The sequence below is a fragment of the Taudactylus pleione genome, unplaced genomic scaffold, assembly GCF_031769625.1.
Source record: "Taudactylus pleione unplaced genomic scaffold, aTauple2 ptg000078l, whole genome shotgun sequence".
In the NCBI taxonomy this organism is placed as follows: domain Eukaryota; kingdom Metazoa; phylum Chordata; class Amphibia; order Anura; family Myobatrachidae; genus Taudactylus; species Taudactylus pleione.
In genome coordinates, this window is record NW_028284480.1 from 2,761,571 (window position 1) to 2,785,767 (window position 24,197).

General features: G+C 43.8%; 1 protein-coding gene across 1 annotated transcript in view; it reads left to right on the forward strand.

Annotated features, from left to right (window-relative positions):
• MYO18B (myosin XVIIIB) overlaps positions 1-24,197 on the forward strand; it is a 586,172-nt gene that overhangs the window by 469,531 nt on the left and 92,444 nt on the right. The window contains exon 40 of the mRNA XM_088467895.1: positions 4,449-4,634. Within this exon, the coding sequence (XP_088324021.1) occupies positions 4,449-4,634 (186 nt within the window). The remainder of the gene's footprint in view (positions 1-4,448; positions 4,635-24,197) is intronic.

Here is a 24,197-nt window from a genome sequence, read left to right on the forward strand (position 1 = left end):
CGGCCTCTGTTTTGGAAAATGGGGGCGTTGCTCACGTTTTCTGGAAGTACCGAGTACAAAGCTGCGAGGGCCAATCTGAGGAACCTTGGAGCATTTGGATTTGTGATGCAGTTATAGGCGTCTTTTCTCCTCCAGCTCCTCCTGCAGCATTCGCATGGGACAGTCTGGGAGCTTTCCAGCAGCTCCCGGAACGGTGGGCAATCTCCAGCATGTCAAAAACACACCCATTTCACTAAGCCATGCCCCCTAATTTAGGATTCACACTTTCGGGACATGTAATTGTCCCAACCTCCACCTCATAGAGGTTGGGAGGAATGTAACATTATCACTCTGAACCAAACATTGGTGTTCAACTTTCCACTTACCATCAAAGCCCACTCAATCGGGTGTTGTAGCCATTTCTCTGACAGAAAAATTGGCCTAAATTGTCAGCATATGCTAGGAGAACACACCCACTAAACATAAGGACTTTACCCATAACAACCACTAAGCCGTTATTAACAACACAACAAATAACGTAAAATTATAAACTGGAGAAAGGTAAAAACTGGAACAAAGAAGCAGTTAATCTGCATCTCCAACACTGAAAAGAATTAACCCCTCCGACCCTCTAAATTGATATGCCACAGCAATGGTGTCAAACTCGGGCCCTCCAGCTGCAGTGGAACTACACATCCCAACATGCAGTGCCACAGTTTTGCTATTAGGGCATGCTAAAACTGTGGCAGGGCATGCTGGGATATGTAGTCCCACAAAAGCTGAAGGGCCCGAGTTTGACACCACTGGGCTACAGTAAGAAATAGACCTAGACCAAATTTTAAAGGGGATATGACACAACATTATTTAAAGAAAGTCACTCAAAAATACCCTTTGGTTTAATTTCCCACAGCCTTCTAAAAGTGCATTCAGTTTCTCTAAACTCACCAATGATGTATTATTCATGTTGCACCTAAAAATGTCACCTAACTACATTAGCAACTCTAAACAACTTCTCAGTATGAAATAAAACACGACAACAACGCTGGCATTAAATATTTAAAATTTTATTGACAAATTAATAAGTATGGGGGTGGTATAAAGAATGGACAAAGACATATAACATTCATACACACTGATCAAACCATTGGTGTTCAACTCTACACTTTACCATCAAAGCCCACCCAGTCAGACATTTCCAGACATGACAGTACTAGCAGAGACTGCTGCTCGAGCTTCAGACTTCAGACCAACTTTCCTCCAACCATCCAACTAGTTGGTTGGTTGGAATAAAAATCCGGCAATGCAAGGGAGCAAATGACAATTAGCCATTTGCTCCCAAACACTGGAGAACTGACAAAGCTGCTGTTCAGACAAGTTGTTTAAATCAAACAGATGTAACCAACTTGCCTGAATGACCTTTTTCGTGTTTTCTGGTGTTTGGGAGCAAATTGCTGATTGTCATTTGCTCCCATACATTACCAGATTTTCATTCCAACCAACCAACTAGTGTTGGTTTGGTGTATGGCCAGCTTTATCTTGAAGAAGACAATACCAACTCTCTTGGAGCAACCAGAAACTCAGCGGGAGAAAGAGTTACAGCTGACCTGCATGAGGCTACCGTTGACTGCGTTAAAAATGTCCTCCTAGCAGCATCTCTGAAAGAAACAGAGCCCAGCTGACCAGCCATTCTGATATTTTAGCCCCAACACTCCTGCCTGCACACTGAGTTGTAAGTCCAAGTTGCACTGAATGTTGCCGCAGTCGAGTCAAAGCAGCCTCAGGGGCAGTCAACAGCAACCTACTATATAGCCAAGACCCCGCAAGCAAAAAACCCCCTGCCCCAACTCGCTATACATAGGGGGATACAGAGGTGACTGGCAGAAGCCCTTCCCACAACATGGGCACCTTCACAGCTGGCACAACAGTGTAATGTTTAGAGGGTACAGGGCTACTTACCTCAGAGCAAGAAGCACTGGCATAACACCTCTGACCCAAAAACATTGGAATAAAGAGGCAGTTCATCTGTACCATCAACACGAAAAAGCATTAACCCCTCCCATCCTCTAAATCATTATGCTATTGAAACAAATAGACCTAAACACAACTTTAAAGGAAAAGTTACACAACCTCATTTAAAGAAGCAACACTGAAAGACACTCTGTGGTTTAACTTATCTCATGCTTATAAAACAGTCTTTAACTTCTTATCTTTTTTTTCTCATATCCTCTTATGTGTTTGGTAAAACTTTAGCACGGCCCACATCAGGAAACACAGCCACGTTCAAATAGTGAGAATCCACATTTGCATTCATTTCTGAGATTTAGCTATTTTTATTTCATTTAATACCATTGCTGTAGTCTTAGGGGTAAATTTATTAAGATGGGAGTTCTATTTAAGAAGTGATGTTGCCCATAGCAACCAATCAGATTCCAGGTATTATCTTCTAGAAGGTGCTAGATAAATGAGAAGTAGAATCTGAATGGTTGCTATGGGCAACATCACTTCTTAAATAGAACTCCCATCTTAGTAAATTTACCCCTTAGTGTGTTTTTACAAATACTGCAACTTGTTATTATCCTCATTTGATCTATATTTGCTATTACTATGCACACTTTTCTTACTAGTGTGACTCCATGCAGGGCCAGATTAACAATGGGGCGGATGGAGCTACAGCTCCAGGCCTCAACATAAAAATAGGCCCATTGTCATGACAACTTGATGTTGACTGGCCATCTGCTCTCCACACAGTCGGCCATAAATCATAAGTAGTAAAATTGTATTTATATTTACCTGACAAATTTAAGCATTTTTTCTCTTTTACATATTTAGGGAGACATTGGGTCTGAGAGTATAAGGGTGTACACGCCCACATGGCACTGGCCACACCCACACAGCACTGGTCACGCCTCCTCTGCTTCTCATAATAGGCCCTTGGTCATTTTCAGCTCCAGGCCCATGTGGCCCTCAATCCGGCCCTGACTCCATGTACTGAAAATCAAGTCCATAGTTAATGTACAAGTGAGGCACTGAATGCGTTGACTGACACCTTGTATAAACAAAGTATAGCAGTAGAGATAACAGCAAACACAAGACATGTATTACATTAATTATTAAGGCTGTGGACATTACTGTACTTCTATCTACAGCAAGCTGGAACTAAAAATACCACACGTAGGGTGTTCTTATTAAGAGAATAATACCTGATTAATGTGGAAGAGTGAAGGTGTTCTTTATGTAAACATGGAGTTTATTTTTATTTTATTTTAATGCATAAGATGAATGAGAAAATTGCAGTACACTATTAAATGTGACTGCGGAAGGTTGGAGACCCAGGTTTACAGTCATGTTACATACTGTATTTTGTATACACTTGATGAGGCCATGTGTGATCTATGAATCAGAATAATAAATACAAAGAGCATGTTCAGGTGGACAATTCTTAGAAGGATGTTTAGTACGAGATGAGCAAATTAGGGCTGATATCTGAAATACACTTTATCATGTGAAGGGAGAGCAATTAAATATGTAAAACAAAGTAAAATTAAGAGACCAGCTTAACTCTTAGTATTTAAAATGCATGTTATTTACAAAAATAATGGTATTCATTTATAAAAAGTAGTCATAATGCAGTCCTATTAGCAAGCCAAGTTTGTATGGTTGTCAGTTTGCTTTGTAAATTTACAGTATATGCTTCTTAAACTGAGTTTATTGCCGCTTTACAAATAACAATAATATTATCTTATCATATTAAAAGCAAATGTTATATAACCTACTATGCTCCCAGAGAGTTCAGTAGACTCAAGTTCTTTTACGTCACGCTGCACTGAACAACTTATACCCACTGTACATTCATATACATACCTTTCCCAAGGAAGAAGTACATATCTAGCTGTTTGCACATACTGTAGGAAAAACACAATATCAAAATGGTATCATGTGTCCCCATGATATTTTAATTAAAAGGGCAGATGGCTGAAAAGCTTGGAGATGTTTTCTACCTTTGTGGAGGTCACCAAGCTTTTTCATGGATGCAAACATGCTTTATGTAATTATCTTACATTTTACATGGGAAGCTGTTTGGACACTTACATACATGCAGTGAGTCTAGCTTCACATGATTTTGGACCCCTAACATCTGTGACCTTCAATACCGGCTGTTGTATCATTACAGATGGCAAAAGTGCCCCCCCTCACCCCCCCCAAAAAAAAAACATTATAAGCTTTCTAGGTGTGTATATATGTGCATACACTGTACAGGTTATTTTGCATGTGTGGCTATGAGTTGAAGGAATAGATAGCATTTATATGCCAGCTGGTACCATCATACTATGGCATTTACTGAGCAGCGGTTTACAGTAATTATTTTCTTTATCAGTTGAATACATTCTAATCTGTTTATTTCTTGAGAAATGTAAATTTGCCTTTCAGTCATCCCCATATCTGGTATCCTGTTTTGTCTCTGTATCTAGATGTTAATTCTACGTTTGAGAGACAGTGTAATAAAAATGGGTGAAGAGTTGGAGAATGCAGCGGACTCCGAGGCCCGAGAGAAGGAGAATGCTAAATATTATCAGCTCCGTATGGAGGAGATGAAAGCTGAGATGAGCGAGTTGTTACAGAGAGAAATGGAGGCATGTCGGAGACGTGTGGAATTGGTAAGTCCAAAATATTTAACTCTTCAAATATTGTATGTAAATTAAAGTTTGCGGTGACTTCTATGGTTTCCCAGTGCTGGTTTTATAAAGGAAAATTATAGCTTTGGTTGCACTTGCTATAAAATTACAATCATACTGTATTTATAAACATACATGTAAAATGTTCTATTCTTTGACAAATATTATTAAGATGTTTGAGATTGACTATTCTATGGGGTAAATAGTTTTTGCATTTTTCAACAAGCAGGGCTCACATAATCACCTGTATATATTTACAAATTAAGGGGGTCATTCAGACCCACTCGCAAGCGGCAGTACGCTCGCAAGTGGGTCGATGTTCCCCACTGCGCATGCGCACGACAGAGGGAGCTCCGTCGTGCGCATGCGCGAGACCCGGACTGCGACAGCCAAGCTGTCGCTCCGGGTCTTGCACCAAAGGGGGTGTGCTGTCGATGTTGATTGACAGCACGCCCCCTTTGGTGGGCGTGCCTGCCAGACGGAGGCGTTCCCATGGGAATGCCTACCGTCTGAAGCCGGCCCCACTGACATCACTAGTGATGTCAGTGGGAGTGATTTTGGCTCTGATAGAGCCAAAATCACTCCAGGGCTTGTGGCAGGGAGACCCTACCGCAGGGTCTCCGTCGCAAGTTTGATGGTCGAGATGGTCAAGACCATCGCGACCATCTTTTTGGACGCTCGTATATGCTGTGGGTGGTGACCCACAGCTATACGAGCGTCCAGGAGGACGCTCCATTTTAATGGAGGAGGGCCCTAATTCAGAGCGAGCGCTCTGGTCAGAGCGTCCGGCTCTGAATCAGGCCCTAAGATTTTAGACCTCACATTTGCTAGGTCACTAGCTATTGTGTGGATATTTCTTTTCTTTTCTCATCTACTCTCTTCCCTTGTTCCTCTTGTCTCCCCATGTTTCTCCCATCTTCCCCTGTACTTTCCCCTATCCTCCAGTCTCCTCCATGTTCTTCCCCCTTTCCTCCTGTCTCCATCTGTTTTTTCCCCTTTTCCTCCTCTCACCCCCAGATCTTCCCCATTTCCTGCCATCGTACCCCTTTCCTCCCGACTTCCTCTGTTCTTCCCCCTTTCCCTCTCGACTCACCATGCTTTTTCCCCTGCTCCTCCTGTCACCCTCGGTTCTTCTTCCTTCCCTCTCATCACCCCCGTTCTTTCCCCTTTCCTCCCCTCTCTCTATGATCCATAGCTTAATATACAGATATACAAACAATCATTTTTAAGACAATATTGGACACTTTCATCTAATGATGTGTTTCATATACTATATTGTGCATCTGCAGAAATAGGATTGCTTAATTAGGATTGTTCCATCTGTCCACACCCTTAACAATTCAATTTTTTTCAAGTACAATACTGGTTAATCATAATTTGAATGTTCACATTTCTAAATGATCATTTGTGTATCACACATGGGCCCAAATGTAATAGGCCGGATTCGGCAATATAGCAGCCAGATTAGAGTGGCAATTAGTATTACGGTGAAAACAACCAGGTTTTACCTTAAAACTAGTAGTTGATTTAAATCTAGTGGCTATGGGGGCTATTTATCAAGCAGTGAAAAGCGTGGAGAAGTGGATGAGCTCCTACCTATTATTTTATAGACTGTACTTGATAAATGCTACTTCAAAGCTGATTGGTTGCTATGGGCAACTTCTCCACTGGTCCACTTCTCCACACTTTTCACTGCTTGATAAATAGACCCCTATATCCCTGAAATTGCACTGGGATCAGCAAATCAGAGCCTTTTACATTTGGGCCATAGTACTATTTGTTAGATCTCATTTAATAAAAATGTATCTGTAAAATTGTTATGTGTGTATATTCAGTCTGAATGAAGGACACAATGGGAATGCTACTGCTGACTAAGTAACATCAGGGAGAAAATCATAGCAAACTTTCATGCAAACATTTAGCATCTAAATAACCATTCTGGCCATACTATCTACGAGTTCCATTCTCTTCTCCATTCTGTGGATTGGCCATTCCTTATTTGTAAATTTGCATTTTGCTAAATGTATAGTTTTTGAATACAGCTGGGATGATGATAGTAACAAATGCAGTAACAACAATAACATCCCTTTGCACAAATAGAAAAAGCTCCATTAGAACTGTTCTTTTAGAAATGTTTAGAAAACAATTTAAAATATACTAATAATAAAAGCAACTGATAAAGCATAGATGAAAGAGTTAACACCAAGCTAACTTAACCAAACTGATTTTTAACCAGATCTAAATTTGTAAGATATCTAGTTCAAATATATATACATTAACAGTGTTTTGGTCTTTAATACTTTTATTTGATATATTGTATGTGTATTTTGTGTACAGTATATTAGGAGTATAACTTGAAAGTGTTTTGTTTCAAAAATTTAAATATTCCCTCTTGAGAATCATGTGTTTGACCCTGATACTGAAGATTGAGGGCTTCTGGGCCCATTTTTATCTTTAAATTTCAATCGAAAAATATTGAATATGAGAATCACCTTTTTTATGTGTTTCAAAAGAGAAATGCAAGAAGAGGCACAAAAGGAATTTTGATAATCATTTTCTGTAATTCATTCTACACAACAGGGAAAAAAGATTTACATGTGCAGCATAAATTATATCAATAATATAGGTCATATCGGATCTGGTTATTTATTAGATGGAGTAGTTATATTCCATAGATCAGAGAGCTGCAGCTAGTTTTTGTAGGAATAATACATTTCCTATTGTATATCCCAGTGGTCTGAAACCTAATAGACTCTAATTCAAGAAGCCTGGAGAACTGAGAATCCGTGTGATCTATGCACCATTCAGCATTTGTGGTGTTAAATGTCAGGATGATTGCATCAAAGTTGTTTTTTGCATTTCCTCCAGTGAGAAGCTGTGACCTTAACTCAATCTGACTTCTTTTTATTACCTCGATTTGGAACACTATTCCTTGTAATAACTGATTGCTGTCAGGCCAGCGTATTAAACACTGGATGCTGGTATTAGCTTGTAAACTAAATCTCCTGGGCTAGCGCATACTTTGGAAAGTGGAAATTGTTCTTATTTGGTCCGTCAGATGCCCATGGCTGCGCAATGTCAGGAAGGAATGAAGTTTAAGAGCTGAGGGGTTTTACATTAAAATGGTCGATAGATAGCATATTATTTTCTGCATTGAGTTTACCCATGAAAGCATTATACAAAAGACATATAGGTACAGATCTTGATGCTATATATAGGAAGATGATATTTATTGCCTTGTGGGTGTTTGTACTGTATTTCCTTTGCGTGATGAAATTGCCTTCTCAAACTGTTTAATTTGTGTCCTATGAAGTGATACACTAAGTCAGTCATATACATTTTTGTTGCTGCTTTTTATTTAGTGACAAAGAGGCACAATGTATCAGCAGGTTCGCTGAAAACTGACTATGTGACAACTGGCATTTTATTTTTACAACAAGCACAATAAAACCAAATTGTGAATCCTTAAATATACACCTTTTTGATGCTTTGATACAGCAGAACAAATCGCATATAGGGGCTAATTCAGCAGTGCACGCTACTGGACTGCTGAACGCAGATTCCCGATTATCAGGAATCTGCGCATGTGCAGAATGGGTCCTGCCAACACGCACGCTAGCCCTTGAATGTCTCTGCCTGATTGACAGACAGAGGTGTTTAAGGGACGGTGTGGGGGTGGCTGGTGTTCCCGGAAACATGGCGTGCCCGCCCTTTTTCTGGGAGTGGCCAGCCCAGAGACTTGTGTGGACGTACGCAGACTGCTGGGCTCGCAGACCGGCCAGCCTGAGCAAGCTGAGGCTTACTCAGCTGTCCAGCCGCCTGGTGCCGTCCACCATCACGACCATCGACCGAAGGAACGCCTGCCATTTGGGGCCGGCCCCACTGACATCACAAGATCACAAGATCTATTAGAGCCAAAAGCTCACTGGGGCTTGTGGCAGACGAGACCCTAGCACAAGGGTCTCGTCGCAAGCCCCGATGGTCGCGATGGTCTTGACCATCGCGACCATCAACCTGGCCACTCGCTAAAGCTGTGGGTGGTCACCACAGCTTAGCGAGCGGCTAGGAGGCCGGCTCTTTACAGAGAAGCGGCCGCCCTCATTCAAAGCGAACGCTCGCATTTTGCGAGCGGCTCTGAATGAGGTCCTTAGTTCCATAGTTTCTATGTGGTTAGTGCAATCTAATGTCTAGGATAATACACCCCCTACTGTAAAGTAGGTGGATATTGCAAGTAAAGGTTCAGTCCTGTGATGCTTAAATGAAATGAAAATGGAAAAACCATACTAAAGTAAAAATAATTATACACTAAAAATGACTTAAATGGTTATAACCGATTGCCCATAACAACAGTAGAAAACACATTTTAAATGCTGATGTTCCTGTTCCCTGTAGCCTCACATTGGTGATTGACAGTTTCACTGCTAACACAATAAATTAGTTGAGACTGTCAATCAGTGCGATAATGCTGCTTGGGGCATATGGGGTTGTAGTTTCTGCATTCATACTGCCCACTGCCATAAATGCTTTTAACTGGCAATCAGTAACAACAGAGTTTGTGTAGAGTTGCCTTTAAATGAGCCTTTCTTGATTCAGAGCTTAAATTTGTGCTGGGAGACTCAGGGACGCAGTTCCCCGTAGTCTTTAAAGTTTGAAGATCATTCTTAAATGTCCTGTTTTACTACAACTTTTTATCTGTAAATGAAGTACTAGCCTTTTTTTCTAAAATATTTTATTGTAAATGTACTAACATATAACAATAGCAATAAATGTTAGTACAAAAGTATAATATGTATGCAGTTGCATAAGAGCAATCAAGAGAAATTAAGTTTATGCCTATCCAATTTTGAATTAAGTAGAGAAAAAAAGGGAGAAATAGGAGTGGCGGCATGGCAAACTGCAGAGAAGGGGGGCAGAGACGGAAAAGTAAAGTGAAGGACATAGGGGTCTATTTACTAAGCCTTGGATGGAGATAAAGGGAACTGAGATAAAGTACCAGCCAATTAGCTCCTAACTGCCATGTCACAGGCTGTGTTTGAATAATGACAGGAGCTGGTTGGTTGGTACCTTATCTCCATCAACTTTATCTCCATCCAAGGCTTAGTAAATAGACCCCATAGGGGCCTTTTCATTAGGTTAATTATTGGGGCCCCTGATAATTAACATCCTGTCTCGCTGCAAGCGCCGCAGCAATTCAACATTGCTCCGGCACAGAGACAACTGATCTGAAGATAAGCTGTCCCTGCAAATGCCTTCTCTGCTACTTTACAGTGGCGGAAGGATTGAATTTACCCCTCTTCACAACCCAGGACTAATTCCCATAGTGAAGGAGCAGGGGTGCGGGAGCAAACGCCATATAAAGATGGTGAATGTTCCCGCAGTCAAGCTCTGAAAATTTAATATTTTCAGTGCTTGATGAATTTAGGTCCCCATACTAGTGTATGGAGACAGTGTGCCAAATCATGGCTGAAAGATAGGCAGGAGATATCAATGCTGTCTCCTGGTTTACCTTTATAATGAATAGCCCTGAATCTTAATTTGTCCAAAAGTAGGTGAAAATTTAATTTTCACCAGCTTTTTTAAAAAAAAAATTATAAAAAAAAAATTATAAAAAAAAATCTAGAGGCATTTTTGAGTATACTAGTGATATATTTCATTTTCTAAATGTACTATATATGGCTTATAACTACCTGCGGAAAAGGATAGGCAGAGGTTGTAACAAGCCAGCAGCGATTTGGCAAGTGGCTGCTGAAACGACATGGCAAAGTAATTTGTTCTGGTGTTTGGTTTCAGATGGGATGTCTAATGGGAGGGGAGGAACTTGGGCAAAAAAGGAATCTTTAGATTCAGGAAAGAAGACAAGAGTTGCCTTATATCTAACCAATATGTAGAGATTTTTTGACAATGCCGATATATATGGCTGAAAAATCCATCTGCAGAGCAACCTCTACAGCATATAGGGGAGGGAAAACTGATGCAAAACAGCAGAAACCAAATACCACCTACAGTATAAAGGAGTTTATAGTCATTTTCAGTACTTTTATGGAATTGTAAGTTCTCACCCATTCCCACTGGCCTTACTAGTATTTCTTTTTTGGAGATGATCCATAAATCATATGTTGGTGTGCCTTATAATAATAGGTAAACATTGTAAATGTTGAATCTAGGGCAGGGGTTCCCAACCATGGTCCTCAAGGCACACTAACAGTCCAGATTTTAAGGATAACCATACTTGAGCACAGGTGTGTTAATTAGTACCTTAGTTATTTTGATTTAATTATCTGTGCTCAATCATGGATAGCACTAAAACCTGGACTGTTAGTGTGCCTTGAGGATGAAGTTGGGAAACACTGATCTAGGGGATTAAGTAAAATCCTATAGCAAAATTTTAGAGGGGATTCCAAAGTGTCTAGGAAACTTCCCTATTTCATCCATTCCCATCCTTTACCTTACCCGGCCACCATCTGCACTTCCTGTTTAGAGAGGAAGGAAATTTTAAAGTTCCCTTCCCTATTGAGCAGATATTATTTTGGAGCTATAGAATACTGGCTCACGCACACAGCATTCTGGGGCTTCAAATGCCATGTGCTGTTGACACAGAAGGAATTAAGGTCATATTGCTTGAAACTAACTGCTGACTGTTGACAAGTCCGTATATAAGGCATAGGAGATCAGAACCTGGAAAACAGCATGTCTGTGGCAGTTACTTGAGTCCTGACAGCTTAAGGGCATTTTCATCTGCTACTTCAGGAGTTATTCTATGCTTGAGTCTTATCTGTCTGTGTAGCTACCACTTAATCATATGAAAATTAGTTTTTCTTAGATTGAGGACCTAAAATGAAGCCAAATGAAACATTACATTTACAATATTAGTCTAATTGATGTAAATAATATCCAATTATTTTTTAAATGGGTCCCCATTAATAATGCCCTGTAGTTTTTTATTACAGTAGTTTATTATTATTTTTACCTATGTTTATTATTGTGGAAATATTTGTATGTTTTATTTTGTATTCAAAGTGTGTTTGTTGACTGCGCTTCTACATAGGGAGATTCAAGTTCCTATTTGGTTTGCATCTATTGGGATGAAAGGGGTCCTCCACACCAAAATGTTCGATTAATCAAGCAATAAAAATTCCCAGCGCAGAACCTATCATGGGGTGGTATGGTTATATTACAATAAACAATGCAAAAGCAAACTCTATTTGCAAAATACTATACAGTATTTATAGAAATAATTTTTTACTGTACAGTATGTCTTTTTTGTTATTGACTTATATTGTATACCGGTATTAGGTTACAGTAAAATATTTTTCATATAAACATAATCAGAACTTTTCTTAAATGCAATTATATATACAATAAACGTATTATTTTTTTTTACGAATAGAGTTTGCTTTTTAATTGTTTGTTGTAATATAACCATTCAACCCCATGATTGGCTTTTGTGTGACTATCTTGTATGGAGGAGACAGGTGTATCATATATCACTACTCATAATCTGATCTTATTTAATCATTTATTTATTTGATAATGTCAAATTGTGCCAGTTTTGGAGATGAATCCCCCCGCCCACTAATAACTTCTAAGTATTCATGTTTGAATGATTTATATTTGATTCTTTTTAGATTTCAAATACGAGAATTGGCTTTTAATGTTAGTAGTTGCCCAGCTGATGATTGATGGTTAATCATAGCAATTTTTTTAATGAATTGATGACTATGGCCCTGATTCAGAGCCGGACGCAAGTGGCTGCTCGTTCGCTCCGAGCGATGTTTGCCCAACTGCGCATGCGTACGGATCATTATACGCATGCGCGAACCACTCAGTGCGTCCGAAATTCATGTGCTCGCAAAATAGCGAATGCCTGATAATTTCAGTGACAGAAAGAGGCGTATGTGGGTGGTAACAGGGGAAGGTGCTTGAAAACGGGGAGTGGAGATCCGATCGCAGGCGTGCTTAAAGGTCAAAACGGGCATTTTATGGGTGTGCATATTTAAGACAGCAGCGTCATTGACCACGTCACTGGGTTCTTTTATAGCCAGAACTGCTCGCAAAATTGTAGTAGCAAACACCAACCACAAGAATAGCGAGCAGTTCATACCCTTGTCGATGTACTCGATTAATCTAATAAATAGCGGACATGACGTAGGATGCGAGCGGCCAGGGGGCGTATTTTTCCAAAAAACGAACGCAAGTTTTGTTCGCTCGTTCAGACCTAGAGGCGTGAACAGACCGCAAACAGCGAACGGTTCATTTGAATAGCCACCCTTGTTTTAGAACGAACGGCCGCAAATAGCGAGTGGCTCTGAATGAGGGCCTATGACCTCTAAGAGACACCTATTTAAAAAGAGACATACCTTTAGATTAAATCTTTCATTAAGCCACAGCTAGAATAATGAAAGGCGTTAAGTGTTGTTATTACTACTGCTGCTGATAGAAAATGTTTTGGAGCTGTTTATTGTGACAACAATGTTACCTTGTAAATTTCTACTTAATGCAGAATTGGTAAGGTTTGACACCCAACTATATTACCTTATGTTCATGATTAATAATTTATAATTTTACCACAAATTACATTTGTAATACTTAGCTAAGAGGCCTTTATTGTTTGTGGTATACTGTAGTCATACAGTACTGTATATACTAATTATTTGCTACACTTTGAATATTTAGAATAATGGTAAAGCAACATATTTTACGTCAAGAATGTTGCCGAAAATTGATTAACTTCAGTAAGTCTCTGGTTCTCTTTTTAATATTAAAGTTGATCTTTTTTTGTACATTTTAAACAAGTTACTTTATTATATATTAATTGTTTTAATACTTTTTTTGAGAATTAAGCCAATTCTATGGTGTTTTGAATTCAAGCATTTCAATTATACTTTTTGTTCATTTAATTAGATTAATGCACATATTATTATTTTTTAGTATGCACCATGCTTAGAGTTGTTCTGTTTTCAGTTTTTTGCATTCATGTCAAAGACATGTTGTGTTGAGTTGCATTATTACATGCTTCGAAGTTGATTTATGATTACTGAGTGAGTCTGGTCATATTTATTAACAACTTGAATTTGAAATGCTCCAGTGATAGGGATAAGTAAATTTTTATACTTTCAAATATATGCAGAAGCACACACTGAAATAATGTGTGAAAGCTTGTCATATACACACACATTATGCAGATTGTGCTCTACATTTTTATAATACTCACATCATATTTCCACTAATGATACGTTATTAATTAGGTAGTCTGTTTATGAAGCTCCAGAAAGCCCTGTCTTCGGCAAAAGATAATGTTGCTAACTACACGTTTAGATGTAGCAATTTTCAAACTCATCTTCAGCAACAGGTGGGCCCGTTGTCCAGATTTGTCAGTGGGCCCATAGTTCTTATGGGTGGCCCTGCTTGTGCATTATGTTAGAGCATGAAGTATTTGCCCTGCATGCACAAAGAGTTTGCATTTGCACCAGTTACGTTGGAACATGGCTTACTCGACTACAAATTCTGTACCCAGGTAAAATTGTCACCTGACTATGAATGAATCAATTCTAATGTGTTTCAAACTTTCAACAAGCATGTTAAAAAAAATGTCATGTGCAAGACAATATATTATTAAACAATACATAGGTTGAAATTGCAATGAGTATTGAAAAAAATATAATTTCAGAAAATTTGGAGGTTAATGTCATACTGTGTTGTCTGGATATTTTTCTACCTAGATTGGTATTGTTGCTAATTGCAGTTATAGAATTTTTTTTATTTTGCTCAGTGTATGCTATTTCTACATCTAGAAAGCTAATTACTTAAAGACCGGGACATAAAGCAATTGTGTTGTAAATAAGGCAAGTGATTATGCCGTACTATGCTATGCTGTAAATTCAGTGTGCACGTACTTGTGTATAGTAGACTGGCTACTAATTGTCACAGATTATTTTTCCAATAGTGCATACCAGAAAGATTGAATGTATGTAGGGCTGTATTCTCCTTTCAAAATGCTACAAACATTTGATTGTGATTGGCTTGAGTCTCTTGTGTCTTAAGGCCTCATTTATCAACAAGTGATATTCTTGTTTTCACTCGTTACTAATCATAAATGGTGCTCCAACCAATCAGCTGTCACTTTCTACTTCAGGGTCCAAAGGGGCTCCACAGGATTGACCTTGGGGTATAGCTGGATCTGGGTCCACAAGCACCACGCAGTTAAGCTTTAGCTGCTCCCAGGATCCTCTATACCCCGACCTCAGTTTTAGTTGGTGCCTGGGCCGGAGTCGGGTCACCTTGCGCAGTGGGGCTGCAGGAGCAGCCCCCAAAAGCTTTTTATTTTTATTTTTAGAACCAATTTAATATTTTACTAGGCTCTGTAGAGAGGCAGCGACGGACTGTTCATACAGACGTCCAAGCTGCCGCTCCTACTCCCCACTGGCGCCGCGATGCCAGTGCCTATATGGGGATCGCGGCGGGACCCCAGAGCCTGTACTAGCAGGGCTCTGGGGCTTTCCCTGGACAGCTGTCGGAGAGGCTGGGGAGATTAAGGTAAGCCGCGAGTCGTTGATTAGCGGAGGCTCGCGGGTTCCTCTAAATGCAGTCCGATGCCCCCGGTTCTGGGGGACAGACCGGGGGTGCTAGCAGTGGCGGCGGGCTCCCCCTCCTTGGAGGCATACCCCGTGAGACCACTAGACCACCAGGGTAAAATACGCGGCAAGTGGGAAGCCGGCAACCCTGGGGTTAATAGCTAGCCAGGGGAGGAAACCTTCCCTGTTTAGCGGATCCTCCCCTCAGCTCAGCACACCTTTCAGCACGCAGTCTGGCATCCCTGAGCTGCAGATTTCTCGGCCACTCCTCCTCTGAAGTCTCTGGCAGCCATTTTCTCTAGGTGGCAGCACTGATCTCTCAGGGAGCATGCGGACTGGTCCCCCTGTGTACCTCTCCCCGCTAAAGGACAGTGTACACAGCGCTATAGCCCTCCCAGACACTGAATCTGGGTGGTTGAGTGTAGTGAAAGGTGCAGTGAGTATTATCTTTCTGCATGGTATGTGACTTTTGCTAGTGCTGCCTGTCTATGTTTATTCCTCTTACTGTCAGCTTATACCTATCCCTTTCCTTCTCCTATAAGGCCCTACAGATGTGTGGGGGAAGGGCGTTTTTCTACAAACCTCACCTATATAAATCAAGTATTGGTGTGGTCAGTCACATACAGTTGAGTGCGCCGGTGTGGCACTATTCTTCTCTATTGCCAGATATATATATTTCTACAATATATTTTGTCTTGTCTGAGGAGGAGATTGAGCACTCCGTGGCTCTGGTGTTGGTCTCCTACAGACACTGTTCTGCGGGAGTGGATAGGGAGGATTTGTCACAGGATGGCCTGTGCGGAAGGTGTCAGTTGGTACCTGGCCCCTCAAAACCCCCTATGTTGCAGGAACCACCATAGGCGATGTTTTCTCAAGTGCTGGTGTCTATTGCGGACCGTCTGTCGGTTCCGACTGCTATCCCTACCAGGGCGTTGCCCCAGCCTACCATCCCCCATTCCCCGGGTGTCCCGCAATTATTGCAGAGTCCCCCTGGGTCTCATCCTGTTGGTCATTATGCAGGGCTACCTATGTATATACAGTCTACCCCTGTGACGCAGCAGTCTGTGGTGCCTTTTCAGGCTCCTGGGGCGGCTCCCCCTCCATGGGTGGATGTGCTCTCCAATTCAGTCCAGAGTTTGGCGGCCACGTCTTCGGCTTTTCAGTCGATGCTGCAGAGTGACATCCCTTCAACGAAGTCTAAACGCACTATAATGGCACAAGCCACGCATTTCACGGACACCGAGGTTTCCTCAGATGATGGAGAGGTGCATGACGACACCGACTCAGACGTCTCGGTCCAGGAGGTAGATACTAAGTCCTCCATCAATGTGCGGGCTCTGGTTAGGGTGGTGCGAGCCATTCTTCAAATAGAGAATTAGGCACCAGCCCCTAAGTCTAAGTACCCTATTTTTAAAAAGGCTAAGGTGACTTCTGCTGTGTTTCCCCTGTCTGATCAATTGACGGATCATATGGCGGTGGCTTGGCAGGCACCCAGTAAGAGATTTCAGCCACAGAAGCGGTTGGCATCTAATTATCCATTTCCTGAGGCGCATTGTAAAAAATGGGAAACCCCACCGGCGGAGGATTCCCATGTCACTCGCTTAATCAGGAGCGCTACACTGCCATTACCGTCTATATCCTCGCTGAAGGATCCCACGGACAGGAAGGTTGAGACTTGCCTAAAGTCCATTTACTTTCTCTCAGGGGCAGTAGCCCGGTCGTCCATGGCCATCTCCTGGGTGGCAAAGGCCATTGAGGGTTGGGCCAATACATTAGAGGATACCTTTCCAGACGATGCTCCAGAAGTCCAGAGAGCGTTGTAAGGACAGATGAGAGATGCTGCTTCCTACATTGGAGAAGCATCTTTAGATGCTAGTCTGCTGACTTCTAGGGTTTCGGTGGCAGCAGTGTCTGCTCGTCGATCCTTGTGGTTGAGGTCTTGGAGAGCAGATGCGGATTCAAAGAAAGGCCTGGAGGCCTTACCCTTTAATGGAGAATGACTATTTTGTCCGGACTTGGACAATATAGTAGATACTCTGGCTAAATCCAAAACAACCTTCCTCCATTCGGCTTCAGCACCTGATAAGGTGCGGAGCTCCGCTTTTTGGTCCTTTTGGGTTCAGGGCAAGGCCACAGGTCAGTCCTTCCCGAGGCAGTCAGCGACCAAGACCGCCTCTAAGCCCAAGAAGCAGGCCTGGAGTGCCAGGCGCCCTTCTTTCAAGCAGGAAGATAAACCTTCTGCCTGATGGGACGGGCCTCCCTCTGGGGGACCCCAGAGTGGGAGGCCGACTTCTTCAGTTTGCCCAGTTCTGGCACAATACCACCACGGATGCCTTGGTTCAAGAAGTGGGCAGTCTTTTTGGCACAGACCACCCCACCAGTTTTTCTGCACGAGTCCTTCTCAGGACAAAACCAAGGCTTTGCAGATTCAGGAAGCTATAGAGTCCTTGCTGAAGGCAGAGGTCATTGTTCCCGTTCCACAACGAGGGATGGGGTACTACTCTACTCTGTTTCTGGTGCAGAAACCCAATGGTTCTCATCACCCTATCCTCAATTTGAAGTCTCTGAACAAATTCCCAAATTCAGGATGGAAACGTTACGTTCCATCATTCTGGCGATGGAACCTGGGGATTACATGGTCTCCCTGGATATCCAGGACGCCTACCTCCATGTTCTGATAGCACCTTCGCACCAGCGGTATCTGAGGGTCGCTATCCTGCAGCATCACTATCAGTTTCGGGTGCTACCTTTTGGCCTTTCTACAGCACCAAGGGTATTCACCAAAGTGATGGCGATCATGGCCGCACATCTTCGGAGCCAGAATGTATGGCTGCTGCCATATCTAGATGACCTCCTTTTGCTGGCGAGCTCTCCGGTGGTACTGCTTCAACATCTCCACCTGACGATCGCTTGTCTGCAAGTGCACGGGTGGTTGATAAATTGGAGAAAGTCCTCCCTGATTCCATCATAGAGGATGGTTCATTTGGGAGCCCTACTAGATTCTCGTCAGCAAAGGATCTTCCTGACTCCGGAAAAGGTCTCCTCCCTACAGCTGCGGATACACAGTTGCCTGAGCAGTTGCCGCCTGTCGGTCCATTCAGCAATGAGAGTTCTGGGGTCCATGGTGTCGGCATTCGACATGGTGGAATTTGCTCAGTTCCATTCACTGCCCCTGCAGGGGCTGATTCTATCAGAATGGAACGGGTTACCTCACCGGATCCGCTCTCAGATGCTGGTATTGTCCCCGGAGGTTCTGCAGTCTTTGGCTTCCCGGACTGGGTCCTGCTCACAACAGATGCCAGTCTCCGGGGTTGGGGGGCAGTGACAGGCTTGTTGTCACTTCAGGGTCATTGGACTGCGGAAGAAGCACTCCTCCCCATCATCATCCTGGAACTGTGGGTGGTGTACAAGGCCCTGCAGTCATCCGGCACCGCTCTTCAAGGAAGGGCGGTTCAAGTTCAGTCCGACAACGCCACCACGGTGGTGTACATCAACCACCAGGGAGGACTTGCTGTCGGGCTGCGATGTCGGAGGTGTCTCACATCCTTGCTTGGGCGGAGTGCCACATTCCAGCAATATCGGCGGTCTTCATCCCTGGAGTCCTCAATTGGGAGGTGGACTTCCTCAGCCATCACAACGTGCATCCCGGGGAATGGTCGCTTCACCCAGAGGTGTTTCAGCTACTCGTAGACAGATGGGGGCTGGCGCATGTCTGGTAGACGCGCTGTCGGTGAAATGGACGTTTCACCTGGCGTATCTGTTTCCTCCGATATCCCTGCTACCTCGGGTCCTGCGGAAATTCAAGCAGCATGGTGGCATGCTCGTGCTGGTGGCTCCAGCGTGGCCCAGATGTCCTTGGTACTCCGATCTGAGGAGCCTCTCCAACGACGCTGCGTACCTTCTTCCTCAGCATCAGAACCTATTGTCTCAACGGCCCTGCCTTTACCGGGATCTGGGTCGGCTGTCTTTGATGGAGTGGCTCTTGAGACAGCCGTATTAAGGTCTCGGGGTTCTTGGGTTCGGTTATTAGTACCATGCTCAGGGCACGCAAGCCTGCTTCCGCACGGATTTACCACAGAGTGTGGCGCACTTTCTTTCAGTGGTGTGAGTCCAGAAACTATGATCCTCAGGTGTTCCGAGTTTCTAGGATCTTGGAATTTCTTCAATCAGGTTTGGACCTAGGCTTACGCCTTGCCTCCCTGAAGGTGCATGTGTCCGCACTGTCCATGTGGTTCCAGCGAAGGATCGCTACACTGCCAGATATTCACACTTTTTTCCAAGGTGCTCTCCGAATCCAGCCTCCCTTCGTGCCTCCTATGGCTCCTTGGGACTTGGCGGTGGTTCTTCGGGTCCTGCAGGGTCCTCCTTTTGAGCCTCTTGAGTCAGTGGAACTCAAGTGGTTAACGTTTAAGACCGTTTTTCTCCGGGCAATTGCTTCTGCCAGGAGGGTGTCAGAGTTGGGGGAGCTTTCCTGTCGTGCCCCTTTTCTGATTTTTCACCAGGACAGAGCAGTGCTTCGCACTCGTCCTGAGTTTTTACTAGGGGTGTGCACCGGCCACTTTTCATGTTTTGTGTTTTGGTTTTGGATCTGGATCTTTCTTCGTGTTTTGGATCTGGATTGGTTTTGCCAAAACCACCATTCCGTGTTTTGGGTTCTGGGTTTTGGATCTGGATTTTTTCTTAAAAAATAAAAAAAAACGCTAAAATCACATAAAATGGGCCTTTTTTTGTTCCTACGCTATTAATAACCCCAATAACATTAATTTCCACTCATTTCCACTCTATTCTGAACACCTCACAATATTGTTTTTAGGCCAAAAGGTTGCACCGAGGTAGCTGGATGACTATGCTAAGCGACACAAGTGGGCGGCACAAACACGTGGCCCATCTAGGAGTGGCACTGCAGTGGCAGACAGGAAGCCAATCAGCATTATGGTGCCCATTTGCGTGTAGCACGAACCCGGGAGATCCGTGCTACATGCATCTGTGTGATTGGCACAGAGCAATGACAGGTCCGTGAGACCCGTCTGTGCTGCTGTGGTAAAAAAAAAAAAAAAAACCTGTGTAAAAAAAGAAAAAAATGGCGTGCACCCCCCCAAAAAAGAGCAACCAGCCCCGGGCATTAGTAACCCAGTGCTGGGTGTGCTTAAATACAGGGGACAAACGACATAGGGGTCCCCTGTACTTAAGCACAACCAGCACCGGGCTAGTCAGAACCAGCGCTGGTTGCCAAAATACGGGGGACAAACGACGTAGGGGTCCCCCGTATTCTGCGCAACCAGCTCTGGGCTCTGATCCGGTCCTGGTTCTGGAAATAGAGGGGGAAAAAATTAGTAGGGTTCCCCTGTTTGTTCCAGAACCAGCACTGGGCTTTTTCTAGCGGGGGGCTGATGCCACAGCCAGGGGAGCCCTTTCACCGGGCCCCCCAGCCGCAGCATCAGCCCTGACCGCTAGTCAGCCCAGGCCGGGGATCCCTGGAGAGCTGGGGACCCCCCCAATAAAGGGGTCACCCTCTCCAGGGCACCCCAGGCCCAGGCTGATAGCCCGGGGCTATCCCCGCCACCCCTGGTGGCGGTGGGTGGCGGGTTGATTGTGTGGTGTGGTGTAAATATGAATATCAAACATTGTCTTTACAAGTAGAACTTAAGTCCCAGCTAGCCTGCCCCGCATGCTGGTACTTGGAGAACCACAAGTACCAGCATGCAGGGCATTAAGGGCCCACTAGTACCTGTAGTTCACCTGTAAAAAAAATGTTTAAAAAAACACAGGACACACACACCGTGACAGTATAAGTTTATTAAACATACATACACACACACACACACATGTACACATACTCACCTATGTAACCTGTAGCATCGGTCCACTTGTCCGGTAAAGTATCCATAGGGGACCAGTGAAAAAAAACATACTCACCATCTCCTATGCGAGGTTCTGTCCTCTTCGTTCCAAAGTAGGCATCCCCGGACTTGGCAAAAAAAAAAAACGAAAACGCAATCCACGAACTTAGTACCGTTCTATAGAACGGTACTTCCCGAATGAGAGCTTAGCGGCGGGGTATCACCATGGAAACCCCGCTGCTAAGCGTTCATTGGCTAAGAGAGGTCATCTCCCGTCTCTCAGCCAATGAACGGCTCCCTCCATTGTAGTCAATGGTGGGAGCCGCAGGGTAAACTTTAATAACCTTGCGGCTCCCACCATTGACTACAATGGAGGGAGCCGTTCATTGGCTGAGAGACGGGAGATGACCTCTCTCAGCCAATGAACGCTTAGCAGCGGGGTTTCCATGGTGATACCCCGCCGCTAAGCTCTCATTCGGGAAGTACCGTTCTATAGAACGGTACTAAGTTTGTGGATCGCGTTTTCGTTTTTTGCCAAGTCCGGGGATGCCTACTTTGGAATGAAGAGGACAGAACCTCGCATAGGAGATGGTGAGTATGTTTTTTTTCACAGGTCCCCTATGGATACTTTACCGGACAAGTGGACCGATGCTACAGGTTACATAGGTGAGTATGTGTACATGTGTGTGTGTGTGTGTATGTATGTTTAATAAACTTATATTGTCACGGTGTGTGTGTCCTGTGTTTTTTTTAAACATTTTTTTTACAGGTGAACTACAGGTACTAGTGGGCCCTTAATGCTCTGCATGCTGGTACTTGTGGTTCTCCAAGTACCAGCATGCGGGGCAGGCTTGCTGGGACTTGCAGTTCTACTTGTAAAGACAATGTTTGATATTCTTTATTTACACCACACCACACAATCAACCCGCCACCCACCGCCACCAGGGGTGGCGGGGATAGCCCCGGGCTATCAGCCTGGGGTGCCCTGGAGAGGGTGACCCCTTTATTGGGGGGGTCCCCAGCTCTCCAGGGATCCCCGGCCTGGGCTGACTAGTGGTCAGGGCTGATGCTGCGGCTGGGGGGCCCGGTGAAAGGGCTCCCCTGGCTGTGGCATCAGCCCCCCGCTAGAAAAAGTCCATTGCTGGTTCTGGAACATACAGGGGAACCCTACTAATTGTTTTCCCCTGTATTTCCAGAACCAGGACCGGATCAGAGCCCAGAGCCGGTTGCGCAGAATAGGGGGGACCCCTACGTCGTTTGTCCCCCGTATTTTGGCAACCAGCGCTGGTTCTGACTAGCCCGGTGCTGGTTGTGCTTAAGTACAGGGGACCCCTACGTCATTTGTCCCCTGTATTTAAGCACACCCAGCACTGGGTCACTAATGCCCGGGGCTGGTTGCTCTTTTTTGGGGGGGGCACGCCATTTTTTTCTTTTTTTACACAGGTTTTTTTTTTTTTTTACCACAGCAGCACAGACGGGTCTCACGGACCCGTCAGTGCTCTGTGACAATGACACAGATGCAAGTAGCACGGATCTCCTGGTCCGTGCGTGCATCTGTGTCATAGAAATACACAGCAGCACAGACGGGTCTCACTGACCCATCTGTGCTCTGTGTCACTGTCAGTCACACAGATGCATGTAGCACGGATCTCACGAGTCCGTGCTACATGCAAATGAGCACCATAATGCTGATTGGCTGAGAGCCGTGACAGACGGCTCTGTCAGCCAATCAGCACTTTGCCCATTAAAGGCAAAGGCATTTTTTTTAAAATGGCCGCTCGAGGCAAAATCTCGAGATCCGACAGCAGATCTCGAGGTTTTGCCTCAGGAGAGGGATCCGGGGCAGACAGGGAGATCCGAGCTTGGGCTCGGATCGCCCCGGATCCCCGAAGTTCGGGTGGGTTCGGTTCTCAGGGAACCGAACCCGCTCATCCCTAGTTTTTACCTAAAGTAGTCTCGAAGTTCCACATCAATCAGGAACTTGTTTTGCCAGCTTTTCAGTCACCTGATCTCTCAGCTGGTGAGGCTTCCTTGGATGTAGTCCGTGCGCTTAGAATCTATGTGGACCGGACTGCTTCTGTTAGGAAGTCTGATTCATTGTTTGTCCTCTTTGGTTTTCACAGGAGGGGTTGGCCTGCCAACAAACAAACGTTAGCCTGTTGGCTTTGTTCTGTTATTTGTGAGGCTTATGCACATGAGGGTTTACCTGTGCCAGCCTCTGTTAAGGCTCATTCCACTCGTTCTGTGGGTCCCCCTTTGGGCTGCTAGACGTGGCGCCTCTGCTATTCAGCTATGTAAGGCGGCAACCTGGTCTTCCATTCAGACATTTTTGAGGTTCTATGCATTTGACACCTTTGGCCCTCAGGATGCATCCTTCAGGCGCCGGGTTCTCCTTTCTGCACAAGAGCATCTCCGCCCTTTGGCTCAGGGGCGGGGTATAGAGGAGGATGGACCCAAGTGCATCCTGGGAGCAGCTAAAGCTTTAACTGCGTGGTGCCCGTGGATCCAGATCCAGCTATACCCCAAGATCAACCCTGTGGACCCTATGGACTTCGTAGAAACAGAGATAACCAAGGTAAGTTCTTACCATATCTCTTGTTTTTCAAACACATGAAAGTTAGGATGGAGATGATTGGTTGGAGCACCATTTAAGATTAATAACAAGTGATAAAAAGAATATAAATGATAAATGAGGCAATTATTTGCTGAATTTTGATGAATGAAGAGTGATTGATCATGATTATTTTAAATTTGAATTTCTGAATTAGCCAAATTGATTTCTCCAAGTCTATTCTTCATTCACAAAACCATTATTAGACTTTAACATTTTGGGTTAAATTGTGTGTTTAGCTGTTCTTTACATTGTAATACCCAACATTGCTTTCTCATTAACTGTCTGGGAAAATGTATTCATCTGTCTGAACTAAAAATGGCAGGCATAGAAATCTACTTACAAATCCTCGAATTAGTATATTTACCATTGTTGTATAATTTGCCTTTACATATAGATTATAATCATTTGGGCAGCAACATCTTTATCTTCTGCTTCATGTCATTGCTTATAGTTTATAATCCTCTCAATGTATAAAATTGTGTAATATGTGAACTATTTATAAATAAACAATTAAAACATA